Here is an 18,722-nt window from a genome sequence, read left to right as displayed (position 1 = left end):
ACAAACAGATAAGGAAAGGGCCGCCCGAAAAAGGGAATTTCTATGCTCCGCTTGGGAAAAAAAGATTGGCAGACAGAGCTCTGAATGCTATACTTATTTCTGTCTGTTCTTTGGATCTTTTTTCTATCGTGATACTACTTTTACATCGGATGACGCACCAATTGGCGAAATACTACCTGATTTAGACACGTACTTGAATATGGGCAAGTCAAGGCCTCAGAAACAGAAGAAATCCTCCAAGTCCCGCGAGAAGTCCGTCCTCGGCCTCGGTGGTTCGGTGAAGCAACAGCAGCAGAAGATGATGAACGAAGATCCTTCTCAGCTCCTAGAGCAGGCGACGATACTCATCCAGACCGGCCAGGCCGATGCCGCTCTACAGATCGCGCAGCAAGCGCTCGACAGCTCGCCCGCGGGCTCCCCGTCACACCTCTCGGCCTTGATCGCCGTTGCGGAGATTTACGTCGAACTCGGCGATATCGACACTGCGAGGTCCCACTTCCTGCGCGCGGTCGACGCCGATCCCAATGGCACGATACCTGAGTCCGAAGGGGGAGGTGCGGAGAAGTTCTTGTGGCTGGCGCAGTTGAGTGAGGAGGGTGGGAAGGATAGTGTCCGGTGGTTCGAGAAGGGTGTCTCTTCGCTCAGACATGCTATTCAGCAATTAGAGCAGAGCCCCGGACCTCAGGAGGCGGCCGAGCTGCTAGAGAAGAAGCGCAAGATGGCGAACGCTCTGTGCGCTGTGGCGGAGATCTACATGACCGATCTCTCGTAAGTTGTGCCCGAACTGAATCCTCGCTTCACACGTCTACCGTGCGAATGTGCTTCTCGTACTAATGCCATCATAGCTGGGAGGAAGACGCAGAGAATCGGTGCGAGACACTCATCACGGAGGCTCTGCTTGTCGAGCCCAATGGACCTGAAGTCCTTCAGACCTTGGCTTCTATCCGCATCTCGCAGCTACGAACAGATGACGCCAAAGCAGCACTTACAAGGAGTCTCGAGATCTGGAAGGACTTGCCCCCAGAGGACTCTAGCATCCCCGACTTCGCCACGAGAATTAGTCTGTCGCGTCTGTTGATGGAGGTGGGAATGGAGTTTGAGGCATTGGAGGTCTTGGAACGGCTGATATTGGAGGATGACCAGAGTATCGAGGCGTGGTACCTGGGCGGATGGTGTCTTTACCTTCTGGCTGGCAAGCAACAGGCCCCCGCAGATGTCGAGGAAGACGCCGACACCCCAGAGGCCAAGCGCCTGGCATCGCTCGTTGCCAGTCGCGAGTGGCTCAAACAGGGCCTGGCTTTATATGAGATTCAGCAGTACGAGGACGAGAGGCTCAAGGAGCATGCGCTCGAACTGGTGCAGGAGATGAACCAGGAACTGGGCGAGGAGATCGAGGACGAAGAAGCTGAAGGCCAGGAGGGTGAGGAAGATTGGGAGGACGCGGAAATCGAGGTGGACTCTGACAGTGACCACGAAATGGCTGACTCCTAAGAACAACAACGCTGCACGTCCATGTTACGAACCCCGCATATTATCTTGTCATGATACCAAATAAAAGTCATGTTTTCTGTGTCGCTCAGGATGAGCTGGAAGCAAAATTAATACTACCTTCAATAGAGAAACCTCTTACTAAACCTCTTTCTCTCTTTCTGCCTCTAATCCATTTCATTGCCCGATATTATACGGACCCGGATAAAGTAGGATCCGAGCGCGATTCCCTCCCTCCCCGGAGATAATAAGAGCCAAATTTGTCCGGCCAAGCACCGTCGGGGTGGCAAAACTGAGCTCGATGTGAGTTGGGAAGGGTTGAATTAGCGGTTGCTGGAAGTGACCCTCTCCCGTCTTCCGTCACAGGATGGACCTGGAATCAGCGCCCAGCGGGGATACTTCGTCGTTGCAGCAGCAGCAGCAGCAGCCCCCAGTTGCCGTCGCCGGCGTCGAGATGACTTCCGCGGACAAGCCAGCCACGGCCACCGAGATCCCCACCAGGGGCGAGATGTCACACACCGAGTACGAGACCGACAGTGACGTTTCTGGGGAAGATTGGGAAAACCAGTCGCTCTACGATGACGCGATTGAAGTGCTGCAGGACGAGCAACTCCGCGAAGGAGGTAACTTTACCCATCCCAATCTATATGCTCGTTGAAAAGTCCCCACCCGCTGACTGCGCGCCACGCCTGTTCACTTACAGTCCCTGACGCCTGTACCTTGGAAGAGGCTGTCGCATACCGAAATCGACTCCATGAAATCGGCAAGGCTGCCTTCGTCGAAGAAACCATCGCAAAGGAGACCGTCACTGCGAAGAAGCTGTGCACCGCGTTCGGCATCCGGCCCCCGGCGTTCCTCGAAGGCGCCCCTGACGAGGCATACCACCCCCTACTCGCGATCGCGATCTCGCGCGAGTTCTCCAGACGGCCCAAGCTCCCGCAGTACAATACCATCGACGACGCGGTGAGGTTGCTAAAGGAGTCCAAGAACATCGTTGTGCTGACCGGCGCTGGGGTGAGTTTCCCCCGGTTTCATCACCGCTTGTCGCCAAGGGATCGCGATATACTGATGACGAATCTCGTAGATATCCACCAGTTTGGGCATTCCCGACTTTCGATCCAAGGACACCGGTCTATATTCCCAGCTCGCGCATCTGGGCCTGAGCGACCCACAGGAGGTCTTCGACATCCACGTGTTCCGCGAAGACCCCAGTATCTTTTTCTCGGTCGCCAAGGATATCCTCCCCACGGAGAAGAAGTTCTCGCCGACACACGCGTTCATCCGTCTTCTGCAGGACAAGGGGAAACTGTTGACCAATTACACCCAGAACATTGACAACATTGAAGCCAATGCCGGCGTTCTCCCGGAGAACATTGTCCAGTGCCATGGCTCGTTCGCCACGGCGACCTGTGTCAAGTGCAACTATCAAGTGATGGGCGACGAGATCTTCGATGAGATCAAAAAGGGTGCCATTCCCCAGTGTGCCGCGTGTCGCGAACGTATCGCGGAAGAGACGGGTATGAAGCGCAAGCGCAGCACCACCGGAGTTCACAGGAACCGCAAGGACGATGAGGGAGACAGCTCCGATGATGACTACGAGATTCCGTCCCCAGGTGTCATGAAGGTGAGTCACGCGCTTTCTCGGTTGCCTTGAGTCGCATGCTCACTCCTGATTTTAGCCCGATATCACATTCTTTGGCGAGGGTCTTCCCGATGAGTTCGGTCATCGCCTGCTTCACCACGATCGCGAACGGGTGGACTTGGTCATCGTCATCGGGACTTCTCTGAAAGTCGCGCCGGTGGCAGAGGCACCGGGCGTGCTGCCTCGTCAGGTGCCCCAAATCTACATTTCTCGTACCGTAAGTGTGCGCCCTAAAGGATAGCATCCCCTCCCTAGGCTGATCAATGTTAAGCCCGTGACACACACGGAGTTCGACATCGATTTATTAGGCGACTGCGACGTGGTGGTCTCGGAGCTCTGCCGCCGGGCGGGGTGGGAGCTCAAGCACGAGATGATCCCCGAGGATGAGAAGGTCGAGATCTCTCAGGTGGAAGGTTACGAGTCACGACATGTGTTTCGGGTTGTCGGCGCATAGCGGCGGTGTTTTATTGCTGGTTACCGTCATCTCTGGCTCTGCTGGTTCGAGAACGGCGTCAATGGTATCGTTTTGTGCATTGTGGGTTTTGGATTTGATTGCTGTTAAGACAGGACAGGATGTAAAGATCGATCAATAAGACATGCAACCAGTGGGTTTCGTCAGGCTTGGGTTTCATTGTTAAGATGTATCTAGTGACTCCATAGCGGAGATCCATCATTCGTCTATATAAATTATCATTCAACAAGTGCGGACCTGCGCTTCGTGCTTAGTAGACGGTACTTTCAGCCTAATATGATATCTTCAAATTGTAGAGCATGAGTGTCGCTCCTCCAAGTCGGCGCAAGGGCTGAAATGAAGGTTGACCAACGGGTTCCCAAACCCAGCGGGATCATGAAAAATCTCGATTCCGCACTTTCCAACGACCAGACAATCACCCGGACGCTCAGGCTGAGTATCCGCCAGAGACAGTTCCATCACAGCTGTGCTCATTCCAGCAGTAGTACTACTGCCCACCAACTACGTACTCACACAAGCAACAACAGCGGTGGCGCGGGGATGGAGTACTTGATCCGCTTCGCGCAGGTCCACGAGTCTTTCCGGCAGCCGGAGATTCAGGCCCTGGCAGACTTGGCCGGCATTGATTTGGAATTTATCTACTACGACAAATATGTATGTTCCATTTGATATGATAATTTGCAATGCACTCTCTTCAGATTATCTGGACCAGTGCCATACCTGATTCTCCCACTTTACCCCCGCCACCTATCTATCTACCCCCCGCGCAAGAAAATCCATGGCTAACATCCACACCAGTCCCCCTTCTGCATCATCAAAGTCCCCAATGAAGCCGCCGCGCGCACCCTCATCTCGCGCAGCATCCTGGCCAAGGACATCTTCGAGCTCTGGGGCCATGGCACGACGCTGGCAGAAGTGCACGCCGACGTCCGCAGGCGGACGAGCGAGGCGCGCTGGGCCGAGTTCGCGACGGACTCGTTCAAGTTCACCGTCGACAGCTTCGCGGGCAAGCGCAGCAACGAGCAGAAGCGCGCGATCATCCAGTCCTTCTCCTTCCTGGGGTTCCGGGGGCCGATCCGCATGAAGAATCCGGATCAGGATTTTTGGGTTCTGGAGGATTATGGGTGGGATGTTGCTGACGCTGACACTACCACCGCCACCACTACTGGCAGCAGTACTGCTGAAGGCCGGACCAGCAACACCACCACTCCCACCCTCCGCCCCGTCCCCGAAGGCCAAGAACCCCAGAAGATCTATTTCGGCCGCTGGCTCGCCAACAGCAGCCGCGAGGTCATCAACAAATACGACCTCAAGAAACGGCGGTACATCAGCACGACCTCCATGGACGCAGAACTCACCCTCATCACGGCCAACATGGCGCACGCGGCCCCCGGGAAACTATTCTACGACCCGTTTGTCGGCACGGGCAGTTTTCTCGTGGCGATGGGCCATTTCGGGGCGCTCAACTTCGGGTCCGACATCGACGGCCGCAGCTTCCGCGGCAAGGAGATGATCGAGCGCGGCGGGACCATGGGCGTGCTGGCCAATTTTCAGCAGTACGGGACGGTGAGCAAGTTTGTGGATGTGTTTTCGTCGGATCTGACGAATACGCCGCTGCGCGGGCGGCCGTTTCTGGATGGGATTGTGTGTGATCCGCCGTATGGGGTGCGGGAGGGGCTGCGGGTGTTGGGGAGGAGGGAGGGGCTGCGGAATGAGGAGGTGATAATTGATGGGGTGCCGGCTCATCTGTATGTTTTCTCTGGCTGCGTGGCTTAAGGGGGAGTGAGAGGGTTGCTGCTCTGGGGATAAGCTGACCTGTGTGTTGTTCATGACAGTCGACCGGGATATATCGCCCCCAAGAAACCCTACGGCTTCGAGGCCATGCAGAACGATATCCTTGACTTCGCCGCCCGCACGCTGGTAACCGGTGGACGTATGTGCATGTGGATGCCCACCGCCAACGACGAGGACACCGAGCTGGAGACGCCGATGCATCCGAACCTTGAGGTCCTGAGCGTGTCGGTTCAGCCCTTCTACAACTGTAAGTACACTTCCCAGGTATTGGAGAGCCTTGTTTAAGGGTCCATCACACAGAAGGCAAGCCTAACCATTCATCAGGGTCCCGTCGTCTCATCACCTACCGAAGACTCCCAGAGGGCCAGGTATCCGATATCTCCATGGGCCGCCGCAAACTCGACTCGAAGGGTGTTTATGCCGATGAACTGAACTCGTTCCGTAAGAAGGCACGTCTGCTTTCCAAACTGTAATGGACATCTGACGCATACTGACTGCCACCACAGTACTTCACCAAGAACCCCCAGTACGACAGCAAAGAACCCAGATCAGGCAGCGCAACGCCGTCTTCATAATCCCGATACATAACAAATTACCATCAGACTATATATAAAGACACGAGTGCAAGATGCAAAAACCCACCACTCAAATGCAGTATATGCAGTACGTAGAACATAGTATCATGTACATATACACCGCTTGACTATAGCTTCCCTTTCACTTTCTCTGTCCCCCCCGCCACCTCCACCTCTACCTCCATATCCACCCCTTCATCCTCCCGCACGCGCACAACCTCCCTCGCCAACTCCTCCCTCAACAACCCCACCAGTTCCTCCCCTTCATCATCATCCAACTCCTCCCTCTGGCCTCTGCCAAACATGACAAAACTCGAGCGAGCAGGAGTAATACCAGTTCTTTCTGACCCGACCCTGGGACTATCGAGATTCGGCCGCGGAATGAGATGGAAATGTACGTGGGGGACTTGTTGCGCTGCTCGTACGCCTGTAGATCAACAACACCACCACCACCACCACCCACACTTAGCCTGATTGTTCCATTGAAAGCATCGTAACCCCCCTCCTCCCCCTTTCTTCCCAGGAAACAGAGAACAACACGGGAGAGGAGGAATTGAGTCCCCTGAGCTCATACCTCAAGTAAACAAAACCACGAGAAAGACAGACCCAAGCAGAAGCAAGCGAGAGAGACAGTGAAACTAACCATTATTCTGCACCACATTCCAATTCCACTCCGCAGTAGTAGCATCCAGAGAATCAGATACTCCGAAGAGCGTGCGCATCACCACCCGTGAAAGGAGGGGAAGCCATTGACCGATCTTTTACAGTTTGCGATTCGTTAGTTGGTATTCTGATATGAAAATACCATATCATTATCATCGTCATCATCATCACCACGACGGAGGGGCATAAAAGTAGTATAGCAGACAGAATCGAACGGCTACGGTTACTCAACCCTCCACTGCTGGAAAGGACAGAGAAAAGAACTAACCTGCTTCCCAACGGTAACAGGCACATCACTCAACTTCTCATAGTGCTCCCGCGTGGCGAGGAGGATGTGTCCTCGAGTTAGGGGCATGATATCCAGGAACGCGAGGAGGGAGGGGGTGGAGAGGAGAAGATGGGCTGTCCCTGTCGCTGTCGCTGGGGCATTCACGCCATCATTCTTGGGATCTGGTTGTTGGCGGAGGAACGTGGTGAGTGGGAGAGGCGGGTATGTGTGGGCGATGGTGCAGAAGGGGCACTCCCTGCCAGCTGAATGTGTGGGTGGAGCTGGAAGCATAGTTGGTCTTGAGCCTGCCTTCGTTAAGTGGGCTGCGTCGCTAGAGTGCTAACTTAGTGGCTTCGTGCAGTACTGGCAGTAAGGTGGGTGTGTGGTGGACGATCAAAGTGAGGTAAGATATATTATACAGTTCTTCGGGCTGCTGCTGCTAGTGTATCTACTAAGCAAAGCTTATCAGCCACTCAATGGTCTTTAGTATCGGCAAGAAGAGTAGGTTCCAGATCATTCACAGAATTCTCCTACTATGAAGGAGGTGGTTGCATGGGTGCGGAAGAATGGAAGGAGGAACAATGGCCATTGTACTCTACCCGAAAGGGTCAGTTCCGCCTCGGAGCCTCGGTTCTACGACTTGACTGGCTTGCAACGACCGAACATGACCGCAGCAACATTCACCGACACCATAAATGTTGGCCACAAACTGCATGGCATTTCGCTATCGAAGCCAGACAATCCACTAAAACACAAATACAATCCCGTACTTCAACTACCACTATTGTTCCCCAGGAACCTCACCTCTAGTCATATCAGACATGTGCACTTCATGATCAACACCGTCATCTTCATCTGTCCAAGTCTTGTTCATACAACCGACAGACATGCAGGACGAGATTTAACAGTCGCCGTAAGCAAAAGTAGACCAAAATGAAATAGAAAGTGGAATAACTCTCGAAGTACTCTCCGACCTTGGCCTGTCCGATGCCCATTGTACCCACGGTCAGAGGAGAATAGTTAAGTTAGGTATCAGAGCAAGTACAACCCAGACACGACCAAGAAAACAGCCGAAGTAATAAGTCAAATACTAGGCAGAGGAAAAAGCGCCAGACACCGGTGAAGCGATAATGCAAACATCCGCAAGTGAAAACAGGAAAATGCCGTCGTAAACATATGCAAGAGTACCCCTGTACCATCAGAAATAAAATACCATCATATGGATCAACCAACTCCTATTCTGGGTCATTTTGCCGGACGCCGGGGTATCGTCACCAGACGCGGTCTCTACTCCTTGTCTTTAATGACGTGATAGGGCTCTGAGAGAGAGCTGTTAATGTAGAGGTGGTGGTATTTCTTGGCCCATTGCCGGGTGAGGATAGATGCTAAGAGATGTGTAAGCAGTTGGACATGATCGATCCGGCGCAGCATGCTCACCCTTCAAAAACTTCTTGCTAGCGTATTTCTTGAAGAACGCATCGTGGGATACGGGCCGGTGAAGGTAATCGATCATCAGGCGGAAGACGGGGTCGATCTCCTCCTCGCTGTATCCGGCGTAGTGAGCCAGGGTGGCGTCCTAAAAGATTCTTAGCTTAAAGAGTGATCAAACAAGTGTAACGTGACTTACCCAAGGGCCTCGCGCCAGGATCAGACGAGCCAGGTACATTGCGGCGGCGGCAATGTGACTCTGACGGTACTCCATAAATCGGTGATCCAAAAGGCTAATTTCCATAAGGTACTTTCCAAGAGTGCGGGTTTGAATGTCGTAGTTGTCTGCTTTCGAGATGCGGCGCAGGAAATTCATCGGGTTGGGATAGCTCATATTGTACGCCAGCGTGGCGAGGATGTGACGTTCGGCATCCAAGATTTCCTTATCGGAAAAGGTCTCGTCGGCGATGTGGCTGAAGTTGGCAACATGGGGTGACAAGACTTCCTCATACTTGGAAGCAATGAACATAGCAGCGACACCGACCAGCTGAAGACGGTCCAGGGCGACGACTTCCTCTGACAGAAAACGGTCGATGATGTTGACGGCGAGGAAAAGGGTTTCGGGGAGAAGGCGGAAACGCGTGTGAACTTCGATGAGCCAGTCGACCAGGATACCACGCATCTTCCATTCCAAGTCGGGCTGATGGTCGATATAATCTGGGTTGGGCAAGGTCTCTTCCTCCAGCTCTGCGAGATAATCGAAAATCTCAACCACATACTCGGCAGCCATTAAAGGGTCATCGAGGTCCTCAGCGTCCAAATCTAGCACATAATCATCCTCGGGCTTTTCCAACACCTTGGGATCGATCGGTGCCTGATCATTCTCATCGACAACCTGTTCCGTTGCAGGCTTCTTCTCCTTCTTCTCGACATTGGCCTTCTTCAAGGGTGGTTCCTCTGGCACCGCTTCTTTCTTCTGCAAGTTGCGAACCGTGCTCCTTCTCGGCTCTCTTCCTCCAACACCAGACCCACTACCAGGGCGCTTCGGTTCTGCGGGCTGCTTCTTCGCGGTATCGCTCTTGACTCCAGGGTTGGTGCGGGCGGGATTGGTCTTGGTCGGTTTCTGGACGCCTCCGGACGGCAGGTTGTTCTTGGGCGCCAATGGGGCTTTGGCCGCGGTCGGTTTCTTTGCCTCTTTGGTTTCCCCATTCTCTGATTTGCCAACATTGCTCACATCACCAAGAGCGGCACGTCGTCTCGTGGCCCCGGTAGTCGTGGCTGTGGCGGCCTTCTTCGTCTGTAGGGTCGGCTTTTTGGTGGCAGCGGCAGTATGGGCGTCACCCGACGACAGGGCAGCAGCCTTGGCCCGTGTCAGGCGCGTCGACGGCCCGTTCTCATCGTTCTCATTCATGGCACCTCTCGTGCGGAGGCTTCTAGCCTGCGAGGAGATTAGCAAGAAAGTTTTGTGCACGCGAGGCACAACGCCGGGGTGCAGTCCCGCCCGATTGGTAGACAGCAGACACAACAGACGCGTCACTTGGTCAGAGGATCCTTACCGGAGGCATTATGATGAGAAGGGAGCAGGGTAAAAAGGAGGATTAAACAGAATGGAACAGAATGAGAAGGTGTGTATAGCAACTGCAAGCTCTCCGTTAGTGTTAATGTCTAGTCAGCATTCCAGAGGGAGATTATCCCCGTGGAGCTCAAATACCTGGAGACTGGGAAACGGATCCGTACGTACCACGCGTTATTATTTGCCCAACCGCAATAAATTAGGCTCGATGCAAGGCTCTGCAAGCTACCAAGCCAGGTATTTGAGAGGAATTCGGCAGATGCAAGCTCTGAATAGTCGCATATAAGACCCTGTTGACGTTATTGACAAGATCTGAGACGAGCCCGGTCACGTTAAGTCTCGCGCCGATTTCGAGCCGCACGGGTGGTGAAGCGCGAGAAAAACCGAGTCCGAGGGTAGCTTGTCGACAATGACACGAGAAATTTGGCGAGAAATTGGCGACTTGGGTGGGTGATGTCGAGCCCCCTTCGAGTGTTGATGTCGATAGTCGAGAGGATGTAGGGAAAAGGTGGTCGATGGAGGAGTGACAGGGCAAAGGCTATGTTTGGCCCTACTCTTAGCGTGGAAAAGGGCGGCCAAGATGGGAAAAGAAAGCCCCACTCTTCACAACCCAGTTGGATCGCGTGCAATGCAGATGATGTATTAGCTGTACAACCTATGTAATACTGGATGCAAAGTTGGAGATGAAATGCTTTGGAGTCTGCAATGTGGATGGATGGAGGTTTTAGTATTTATGTTTATGTTTATGTACGATGGAAGAGGAGGGGGAAACGAGAAAAGTGGTTCAAGGTAGGAGTGGAGAAGAGAAGATGAAGGACCAGGTTTTTGGGGGGGGGGGGGAGAGGAAGGGAAGGAAAGAGAGGTTCAGCGAACTAGAAAGGGGGGGGGTTTTAAAGATTGGCAATAGTTAACTAGTTATAGTAGTTATATGTAGGATACTATGTATGATTGTATCGATGTAAGTTGTCAAATGGATGTATGACCGACGTAAATGGCCTGCAAAAGGCCTGTGCGAGGTTGCGGTAAGGAATGGTAACTAACCTTACTGATACGGTCAGGATAACTTGATGTGGTGGTGGTGATGAAAGGTGGAGAGCGTCATCCATCCATGGTTGATGCCTGAGTTTGTTGATTGAATGATGCAGACACCTTAATCTGCTGGCCTCCCAGACGCCCGTCGCGCTCATAACGTGAGCCAAACACTGCCCATTACTGCGGCAACCAACTCAATTCGTTGCGTGTCGCGACTTTCCAGGTTCTCATCCCGTCCTTACCGCGATCCCGTGACGTGGACTGAATGAGCCACGATTAGTCACGTCGGCTCTTCTGACGTGTGGCGGTGAGCCATCCACATCAGGTGACATCCACACAAGCCACACCGTTCAAACCATCGACATTTTTGCTCCGGATGGACGAAAAAGTGCTGCTATCATCCCCGGGTTCTCGCAACACTTGCAATTGAGTGGGGTGTTGTCTCGGTGGTCTCAGTTGACCTGGTCTGCATCTTCAACTATCCTAGACCTCAAAATTCTCCTGATTCAATTATCTGAGAGCATGCCCAGCTACTAATCTTTAACTTGACTTTCCGCTATATTCAAGATAGCATTGCGGCACTCGCCTGAACTCCGATCACGACCCATTGACTATTCAGTCTCTCTTTCAACTCTTCATCGGGGTTATTTGCCATCATGTTGCAAACCCGCATGGCCTTGACGGGCTTGCGCCTGCCTTTCAGATGCCTGTCCTCCGCGATGTCATCCCGGGCATACTCCACCATCCGCGAGACCGAAACCGAAAACCCCTCCGCTGGCGAGTCTGCGGTCTCGTCGTTCGACCCCAATGCTACCTTTGCTCCTCCGCCCGCCCGTGAACCTACCGGTATTCAAATGCGCACCTACACACCCCGCACACCCGGTGTCAGACATTTGCGGAGACCGATCAATGATCACCTCTGGAAAGGGCGTCCCGTGCATAAGTTGACTTTTCCCAAACGGGGTCAAGCTAAGGGTGGCCGTAACAATTCCGGAAGAGTTACGGTTAGACATCGTGGTGGTGGTCATAAGCGCCGCATCCGTGTGGTCGATTTCGCGCGAGCCGCACCAGGTCCCCATACGGTCGAGCGCATCGAACATGACCCCGGCCGGTCCGCTCACATTGCTCTCCTCCGCAGTAATGAGACTAAGAAGCTTAGTTATATCGTTGCCGCCGATGGCATGAGAGCTGGTGATGTAGTCGAGAGCTACATGTCCGGAATCCCGGAGGCACTGTGGAAGAGCATGGGAGGTGTCGTGGATCCTGGTGTGTTGGCCGCCAGAACCGCCTGGAGAGGAAATTGTCTGCCATTGCACATGATTCCAATCGGTACATTGATCTTCAATGTTGGTCTACGCCCCGGCAAGGGTGGCCAGCTGTGCCGTAGCGCTGGTACCTATGCTACCGTCATTGCCAAGGGTAGTGACGAACAGGCTCGGTACGAAGAGAACTTGAGGCTAGAGCAGGGATCAAACGAGGCCCCTAAGCGCATGACTCAGCGTGAGCAGCAGAAGCGCGAACGTATTGCTTCACATATCACGATCCGCCTTCAAAGCGGTGAAGTTCGACTTATCCACAAGGATTGTTGTGCCACTATCGGTGTTGCCAGCAACCCCAACTACCAGTACAGGCAGCTCGGTAAGGCTGGTCGGTCTCGTTGGTTGAACATTCGGCCTACTGTCCGTGGTCTTGCCATGAACGCTGCTGAGCACCCTCACGGTGGTGGACGTGGTAAGTCCAAGGGTAATGTGGATCCGAAGAGTCCTTGGGGTATGCCGGTATGTATCGCTCGAGCAATCTCAATAGAGTGCAAATCGTTCATCTGGCTAATCATTTGTGCACAGGCGAAATCGGGTTACAAGACTCGTCCTAAGTGGAAGGTCAACAAGGCTGTTGTCGTGCCCAGAGTTCGCAACCAGGGCAAACGTCGCCGTGGATACAGCTAGACGTCTCCTCAGGTACAATTTTCTCTTTCTTTCTTCCGTCTTTCGCTCTCTTTTCCCGCGGCAATCAGCACGTTCCATCTCGATAGGAAAGGTGCTGGAGTGACTACAGTCATACTGCTCTGACTTGCTCACTCATAACCGCATCTCATTTGCATTCGGTTGTATGTACTTTATTTCGTCTCCGGCCTGGGTTTCTCTCGAGGGTCTCTAGATATCTAGTCTTGTTGCACTGCTTCTCGTCCGGGGTTCATGTCCACCATCTTCATCTGCTCTGGCGTTGTTTCTGTATACTATTTCATGGTTGGAAATCCACGATTAAAATGTTATATCCAGCTTTCTGATTGTACTTGATTAACGTAGAATCAGCATGTTGTTTGCCGGTGAGAAGAGCGGGGGTTGAAAGCAGACGGAAGAGAGCGGCATGGTCTTTGCTTCATCTTAAAGGACGCCGTTATTGTTCCGCGAGTCGTGCGCGAAGAACAATCAATTAAGTTGAATGGCACTCCACCTATCTCTTTTGCCACAAATATCGATAAGTTTTCGATATTCCACCTGGCTGCAACTCTTGTTCCCCATTTACTGTGTAAATTGCATCCTCAGCATTCAGGCTTCGGTGGCGGGCCAAGTTACTAAACAGGAACGACTTCGAATTGAGGATGCGCCTAGAAGCCTCCTGCTGACTTAGCGATAGTTTCACGCTTGACAGCGAGCGACGTTTGACCTCTGGAAACTGACTGATTTCTTGTCGATGCCAAACCAACTTTACTACATTCCCTAATTGATTTTGCGAAACGAGAGCCAGTCAACTCCACCGGTCCCGCTGTGTTTGTTCTCTTTGCTGCGTCATTCCTTTCCTTGCTTGTTCTTGCACACCCTCCAGCCGCCGGCCATGACAGATTTGAACCGCCCTCCACATCTCTCCGAATCTCACCACCCTTCGGCGTCGCACGACTTGCAGCAGAATCCCCTTACGCATGACACCGGACAGAGCGATGCAGACAGCCACTATGTGCCTCGTCCGAAGCGCATCGCCTGCGTGCTCTGTCGGAGGCGAAAGCTGAGATGCGACGGGAAGAGACCGAGCTGTGGCACCTGCTCCCGTCTCGGCCATGAATGCGTTTTCGACGAAGTTCGCAAGAAAAGCGGGCCTAAACGAGGTTATGTGAAACAATTGGAAGCGCGATTGGGTACGTTGACTTCTGGGGACAGACCCTGTGCCGCCTGGCTGGTGTATAGACTCGGAGCTGCCCCTCACATGCTAACCTTCCACTTTCCGTGCAGCACAAGTTGAGAACCTCCTGAAGAATCAGAAGGCGAATTCCCCACCAGACCAAGAGGGCGGCTTCAGCGGTGCACTGCCGAACGCATTGACTGATACATCCGAGATCCTTTCTCTAATCACTAAATCGAGCGAATTCCAAGAGCATCATGATCGGATTCCCGACCCGTTCGCCACTCACGCGTTCCAGCAAGCTGGCCCTTCCCACTCCCCCTCGGGTTATAGCATGGAAATGATAAGTCTTGGGCTGGAGGAGCCTCTTCCAAGTCAAGAGATCATTGATGAGCTGTATGTCTGCAACGTAGTATCTCCTGCTGCTGTTCATCCTCTCACCCTTGGCAGGAACGATATATACTTCAAGCAAATCCATCCCGGCATCCCGATACTCCATCGCCCCAGAATACTGGCGGCTATGAGTCTTGGCCCCAGCACCCGACCCCCGCTATGCCTACAATATATCATGTGGAGTCATGCGGCCTCCATCAGCGACAAATACTCTGGGTTCCATTCTGTCTTCTATGAGCGAGCCCGCAAATACGCCGAAGCGGATGAATTAAAAGGATTGGGTGAACATGCAGTGTCTCTGGGTCACTGTCAGGCCTGGGTGCTCATCTGTACTTACGAGTTCAAGATGATGTTTTTCCCTCGGGCGTGGTTGAGTTCTGGGAAAGCCGCAAGGCTGGCTATAATGATGGGGTTGAATCGAATTGATGGAGAAGGCATTGACGTGAAGCAGACTTTGTCCGCTGCAAAAGATTGGAGTGAGAAGGAAGAACGACGGCGGGTGTTCTGGATGGCATATTGCGCCGACCGTTTCGCCAGCATTGGAACCGGGTGGCCTGTCGTATTCGATGACAGGGATGTGAGTTGCGTCAGATGCTCTGCACGAAAGAAAAGGCCTGGCTGACATTTTCCAACAGGTGTTGACCAATCTACCTGCCTCCGAAGATTCTTTCGTTCAGAATCAACCTCAGGATTCAGTTTCCCTCGAAGCTGCACACACGGGAGAGGGCATGCCCACCCTCTCTGCTTTTGGGGGTGTTGCCTTTATGGCCAGCATCTTTGGCAAGAATCTTGCTCACCTTCATCGGCCCAATTCGCAAAGTGACGATCACGACCTTAATGGAGTTTACTGGCAGCGACATAGGTCTCATGATAATATATTACTCCACTTCTCCCTTACCATGCCGTCTCATCTGCGATTGTCCGCTGCCACCACCGACCCCAACGTTATCTTCTGCAATATGGCCATCCACACGGCTACCATATGTCTACACCAGGCGGCTATCTTCAAGGCCGAAAAGAACAAGATGCCAGGCCCCATTGCCACAGAAAGCAAGAGAAGATGTATCCTGGCTGCGGAGCAAATCTCGAACATATTGAGATTGAGTAGCCATGTAGATCCGAGCAAGGTGAGCTTGGTCAGACGTCACCCCGGCCCACCTTACACTGACAATTTTAAGATGAGCGTGCTCACTCCATTCTGCGTCTATGTCGCTGCGCGTGTCTTTGTACAGTATCTGAAATTCCGACCAGACGACTCGGCAGCCCGCTCATCTTTACAATTTGTCTTTTCTGCGCTTCACGTGCTGAAGACTAAAAACCCCCTTGCGGAGTCATTTATCTTCCAGCTTGATCTCGATACCGCAGGCACGGTATTGGGCGACTTCAATCAGTCGAAGAAGGCATGCTTCATGAGGGCGGGTCTGCAGAGAGATGCGGTAAGGGCATTACTTTCTCGGGAGCCTCGCTGAGATGCTGATTGATTCCTTTCTAGGCTTTTACGGAGAGACGCTACTCAAGCGACTCATCTTTGCTGAACTTTGGCCATTCCCGAGTCCATGCTGACGCAGAACCCGTCGATACAACTCAAGGAAGCTGTGGCTCCAGTTCCCGATCACCGTCAGTCGCGCAGCAAATCCGGCTTGAAGTACGTCAGTCCAACCGCTCGATGAGCGACGCACATCGACGCAAGAGACACCGCACTCAGCCCACCGTCGTGGACGAAATGTCCACTCCGGACCGCGACACTAGCCTTCCAGTGGCAGTGGACTACAGCGGCGGTAGCAGCAGTGTGGATTTACGCACCGACTCGCTCTCCCCCGATGTTCACTCGTCCTCGGCCACCTCGTACACACGGTTGAGTCCCCAGCAGCCGCCCGGATTCGCCAACAACTTCATCCCAACACCAGCCAGCTCCCTCGACTCGGCTGCGGCGGCCTGTAACAACTCGGCCGCAAACCTCATGTTCGCCAATCCAGCAATGCCGCTGGATCCTGGCGGGGGGTATCCTGATGTCTTCGCTGGAGTTCCGCGGTGGGATACGAGTGCCCTTGCATTTTCTGGTCTGGATGGAGTTCCTCTGGACAACAGCATGTCCGGGGGCCTGGACGGTCTCAGTGAGGCTCAGTGGGCGCAGCTTCTGACCACGACGAATTGGGACGCGTATGCTGATCCGAATATACTGCCATGAGAATAAGATCCATGCACATATACATGTGGAAGAATGATAATCATTTCGAGCCGCTGGGCGGGAAATCACGAGACTCACGAACTGTACATTGATGTGGGAGGAAGCAGGGGATACTGAGTTAGCATTGGACTTAGTAACGTACTAGCATACCCGATATGAGAACATCAAATCACATAACCAATGCCTCTACAGTTTCATAACGAATCATGCAGTGTAAATGCTAAGACAGGTGACAGTCGCCACTGAGCTAGTAGTCAGAGATAGTGGAAATGCGAAGCAAAGGAGAATCAAGAACTCACCCAGAACAAATAGGCAACCAGAAAACCAGCTATAGATAAATTTACACCTCGAAACACCTACCTCAGGGGCAGAAGAAAAAAAACGCCAAACCACGAGATAGAGAGCCATCACACAGAAACCGTAACGGAGGAGATGCATATAACACCTTTTACCTGCCACAAGAACCAACCACACCCCACCCTTATAGTATCCTATAGATTCCCCCCCGCAGCCCCAACAATCCTCAACCCACCATGCCCCCCACCCCCGCCACCACCACCACCAACCCCATCCGCAGTCGTCGAATACGCCAACCAATACCGCGAAGGATGCCACGCAACAGCCGGAATCCCCGAGTTCGCATTCCCACCCACTGGCACAGTGTACACACTCTCGCCCGTCTCTGCATGGAACACCTCAAGCCCGTTCCCGCCGCACCCGACCTCGTCGCAAGCCCCCACCAGGAACCGCCCGTCGAAGGACCAGCTCACGCCGCGGACCGCGCCGCCGTTGCTGCTCGACACGGTGCGGCGGCAGATCCAGTCCGTCGTGTCCCAGAGCGAAATCAGCGCGTCGCTACCGCCGACAGCGAGGTAGCGGCCCGTCGGCGCCAGGGCGATGGACAGACAGGCCGAGGTGTGCGCGTGCAGGGTGTGCAGGACGGAGAAGCTCGGGTACGAGAGGATCTTGACGGTGCCTTCACCGGTCGTGGCGAAGAGGTGCAGGTCCGGCGCGGAGGGGTTGGCGATGTGGTGCGAGAAGGTCGTGGCGTTGGTTTGAATGGGTTGTTGGTGGGGGTCGAGGGCGCGGTAGATGTATTGCTGGGAGGAGGAGGAAGGGGGGTTTGTTTGGGAGGGGTCGGTTGGGAGTGTCGTGGGCGTGGAGAGGGATTCGATGGAGATGGGGATGAGGGTGTCGTCCTTTGATCAGGAGGTCGTTATTTTAGTATGTGTGTATGTGTGTGGGTGTGGTTGTAGGTGTCTGGTAGACTGGCTTTTGGGGATGGGGCAGACTAACCTTCCTTCCCACGATGAGGGTACTCCCATCCGCCGACCACGACAGCGTGAACGCCTCCGTGCCCACGTCCAATCGACTCACGCACGTCTTGGACCGCACATCCCAGAACCGTACCGTGCCGTCTGTTGAGCAGCTGGCCAGCTCCGAATCCCGTGTCGGGTTGAACACCACCTTCTCGATGCCCGCCGTGTGGCCGCGCAGCTCCGTCGAGTATTTCACTTGCGAGCGCTCCGGGTTCCAGATCCGGAGCGTGCGGTCCGCTGACCCGGTAGCGATCAATTGGCCGGTCGGATTCCAGGCGATGGTCCGGATACTGCTCGTGTCAGTTTCCTCCTCCGGTTTTGGGTCTGCTTGCTAGCTAGCTTCCAGAGCAGAAAGGCGGCACGCACGTGTGTGATCCCGGGCCTCGCGCGACGGGATCATGGTAGCTTTGGGTCTTGAGACTTCCGAAGTTGAAGGCAAAGCGGTCTTTGGGGAGGAGATTCCGCCGTGGAGGAGGGGGAGCCATTGCGCAGATTGGTGGTGGTGGTGCTGCTGCGGTGCGGGCACTGGGAGATTTGCGATTGAGGCGGGCAGCCAATCCGATGGGAAGCCCCGAGGGGCTGTCGTTGGTATGAGTGAGGAGAGTTATACACGCAGTGGAGGAAAGCAATGGGAGGTTTGGATCTGAAAGACTGGGTGGGCAGCTTGCGACAGAAGATGGACAGCTTGAAAGTGAGCTGAGCTCGAAAGTGCGGCGACGCGGAGCTCCGTACATTCAATGGCCGCCTCTCGCTGATTGGCCAGATCTTGC

At 53.8% G+C, this 18,722-nt stretch overlaps 7 protein-coding genes across 7 annotated transcripts; 3 read left to right on the top strand and 4 right to left on the bottom strand.

The window, feature by feature from the left end:
- Window positions 1-71: 71 nt before the first annotated feature.
- On the top strand, window positions 72-6,038 carry BP01DRAFT_418226 (putative histone deacetylase SIR2). The gene is made up of 12 exons (XM_025579313.1): window positions 72-768; window positions 846-1,465; window positions 1,710-1,791; window positions 1,855-2,111; window positions 2,192-2,502; window positions 2,573-3,112; window positions 3,168-3,347; window positions 4,149-4,256; window positions 4,401-5,350; window positions 5,438-5,643; window positions 5,721-5,845; window positions 5,903-6,038. The coding sequence occupies exons 1-12, from the start codon at window positions 200-202 to the stop codon at window positions 5,969-5,971; spliced, it is 4,017 nt and encodes a 1,338-aa protein (XP_025428108.1). The 5' UTR covers window positions 72-199; the 3' UTR covers window positions 5,972-6,038.
- A 571-nt stretch (window positions 6,039-6,609) lies between these two features.
- On the bottom strand, window positions 6,610-7,193 carry BP01DRAFT_385788 (uncharacterized protein; the record flags this gene model as incomplete). The annotated part of the gene is made up of 2 exons (XM_025577630.1): window positions 6,610-6,729; window positions 6,903-7,193. 2 exons carry the CDS (start codon window positions 7,191-7,193, stop codon window positions 6,610-6,612), a joined length of 411 nt encoding a protein of 136 aa, XP_025428107.1.
- An 821-nt stretch (window positions 7,194-8,014) lies between these two features.
- BP01DRAFT_141973 (B-type cyclin nimE) lies at window positions 8,015-10,194 on the bottom strand. The gene is made up of 4 exons (XM_025570559.1): window positions 10,072-10,194; window positions 8,530-9,968; window positions 8,340-8,478; window positions 8,015-8,287 (listed from the first exon to the last, which is right to left on the bottom strand). The coding sequence occupies exons 2-4, from the start codon at window positions 9,739-9,741 to the stop codon at window positions 8,190-8,192; spliced, it is 1,449 nt and encodes a 482-aa protein (XP_025428106.1). The 5' UTR covers window positions 9,742-9,968; window positions 10,072-10,194; the 3' UTR covers window positions 8,015-8,189.
- Window positions 10,195-11,297: 1,103 nt separating this feature from the next.
- Window positions 11,298-13,215, top strand: BP01DRAFT_347546 (mitochondrial 54S ribosomal protein uL2m). Its single transcript, XM_025573689.1, has 2 exons — window positions 11,298-12,713; window positions 12,780-13,215. The coding sequence occupies exons 1-2, from the start codon at window positions 11,592-11,594 to the stop codon at window positions 12,879-12,881; spliced, it is 1,224 nt and encodes a 407-aa protein (XP_025428105.1). The 5' UTR covers window positions 11,298-11,591; the 3' UTR covers window positions 12,882-13,215.
- A 555-nt stretch (window positions 13,216-13,770) lies between these two features.
- BP01DRAFT_304020 (putative C6 transcription factor Prf) lies at window positions 13,771-15,914 on the top strand (the record flags this gene model as incomplete). The annotated part of the gene is made up of 5 exons (XM_025572144.1): window positions 13,771-14,068; window positions 14,163-14,448; window positions 14,503-15,022; window positions 15,081-15,572; window positions 15,624-15,914. 5 exons carry the CDS (start codon window positions 13,771-13,773, stop codon window positions 15,912-15,914), a joined length of 1,887 nt encoding a protein of 628 aa, XP_025428104.1.
- Window positions 15,915-16,735: 821 nt separating this feature from the next.
- On the bottom strand, window positions 16,736-17,125 carry BP01DRAFT_141934 (uncharacterized protein). Its single transcript, XM_025570558.1, has one exon. It carries the CDS (start codon window positions 17,069-17,071, stop codon window positions 16,838-16,840), a length of 234 nt encoding a protein of 77 aa, XP_025428103.1. The 5' UTR covers window positions 17,072-17,125; the 3' UTR covers window positions 16,736-16,837.
- BP01DRAFT_418223 (WD repeat-containing protein) lies at window positions 17,125-18,626 on the bottom strand (the record flags this gene model as incomplete). Its single annotated transcript, XM_025579312.1, has 3 exons — window positions 18,319-18,626; window positions 17,930-18,242; window positions 17,125-17,832 (listed from the first exon to the last, which is right to left on the bottom strand). The coding sequence occupies exons 1-3, from the start codon at window positions 18,435-18,437 to the stop codon at window positions 17,125-17,127; spliced, it is 1,140 nt and encodes a 379-aa protein (XP_025428102.1). The 5' UTR covers window positions 18,438-18,626.
- Window positions 18,627-18,722: the final 96 nt, after the last annotated feature.

The sequence above is a fragment of the Aspergillus saccharolyticus genome, assembly GCF_003184585.1.
Source record: "Aspergillus saccharolyticus JOP 1030-1 unplaced genomic scaffold BP01scaffold_38, whole genome shotgun sequence".
NCBI classification, from domain to species: Eukaryota; Fungi; Ascomycota; class Eurotiomycetes; order Eurotiales; family Aspergillaceae; genus Aspergillus; species Aspergillus saccharolyticus.
The sequence above is the reverse complement of the archived record's forward strand: the minus strand, read 5'-3'. Positions and strand labels throughout refer to the sequence as shown.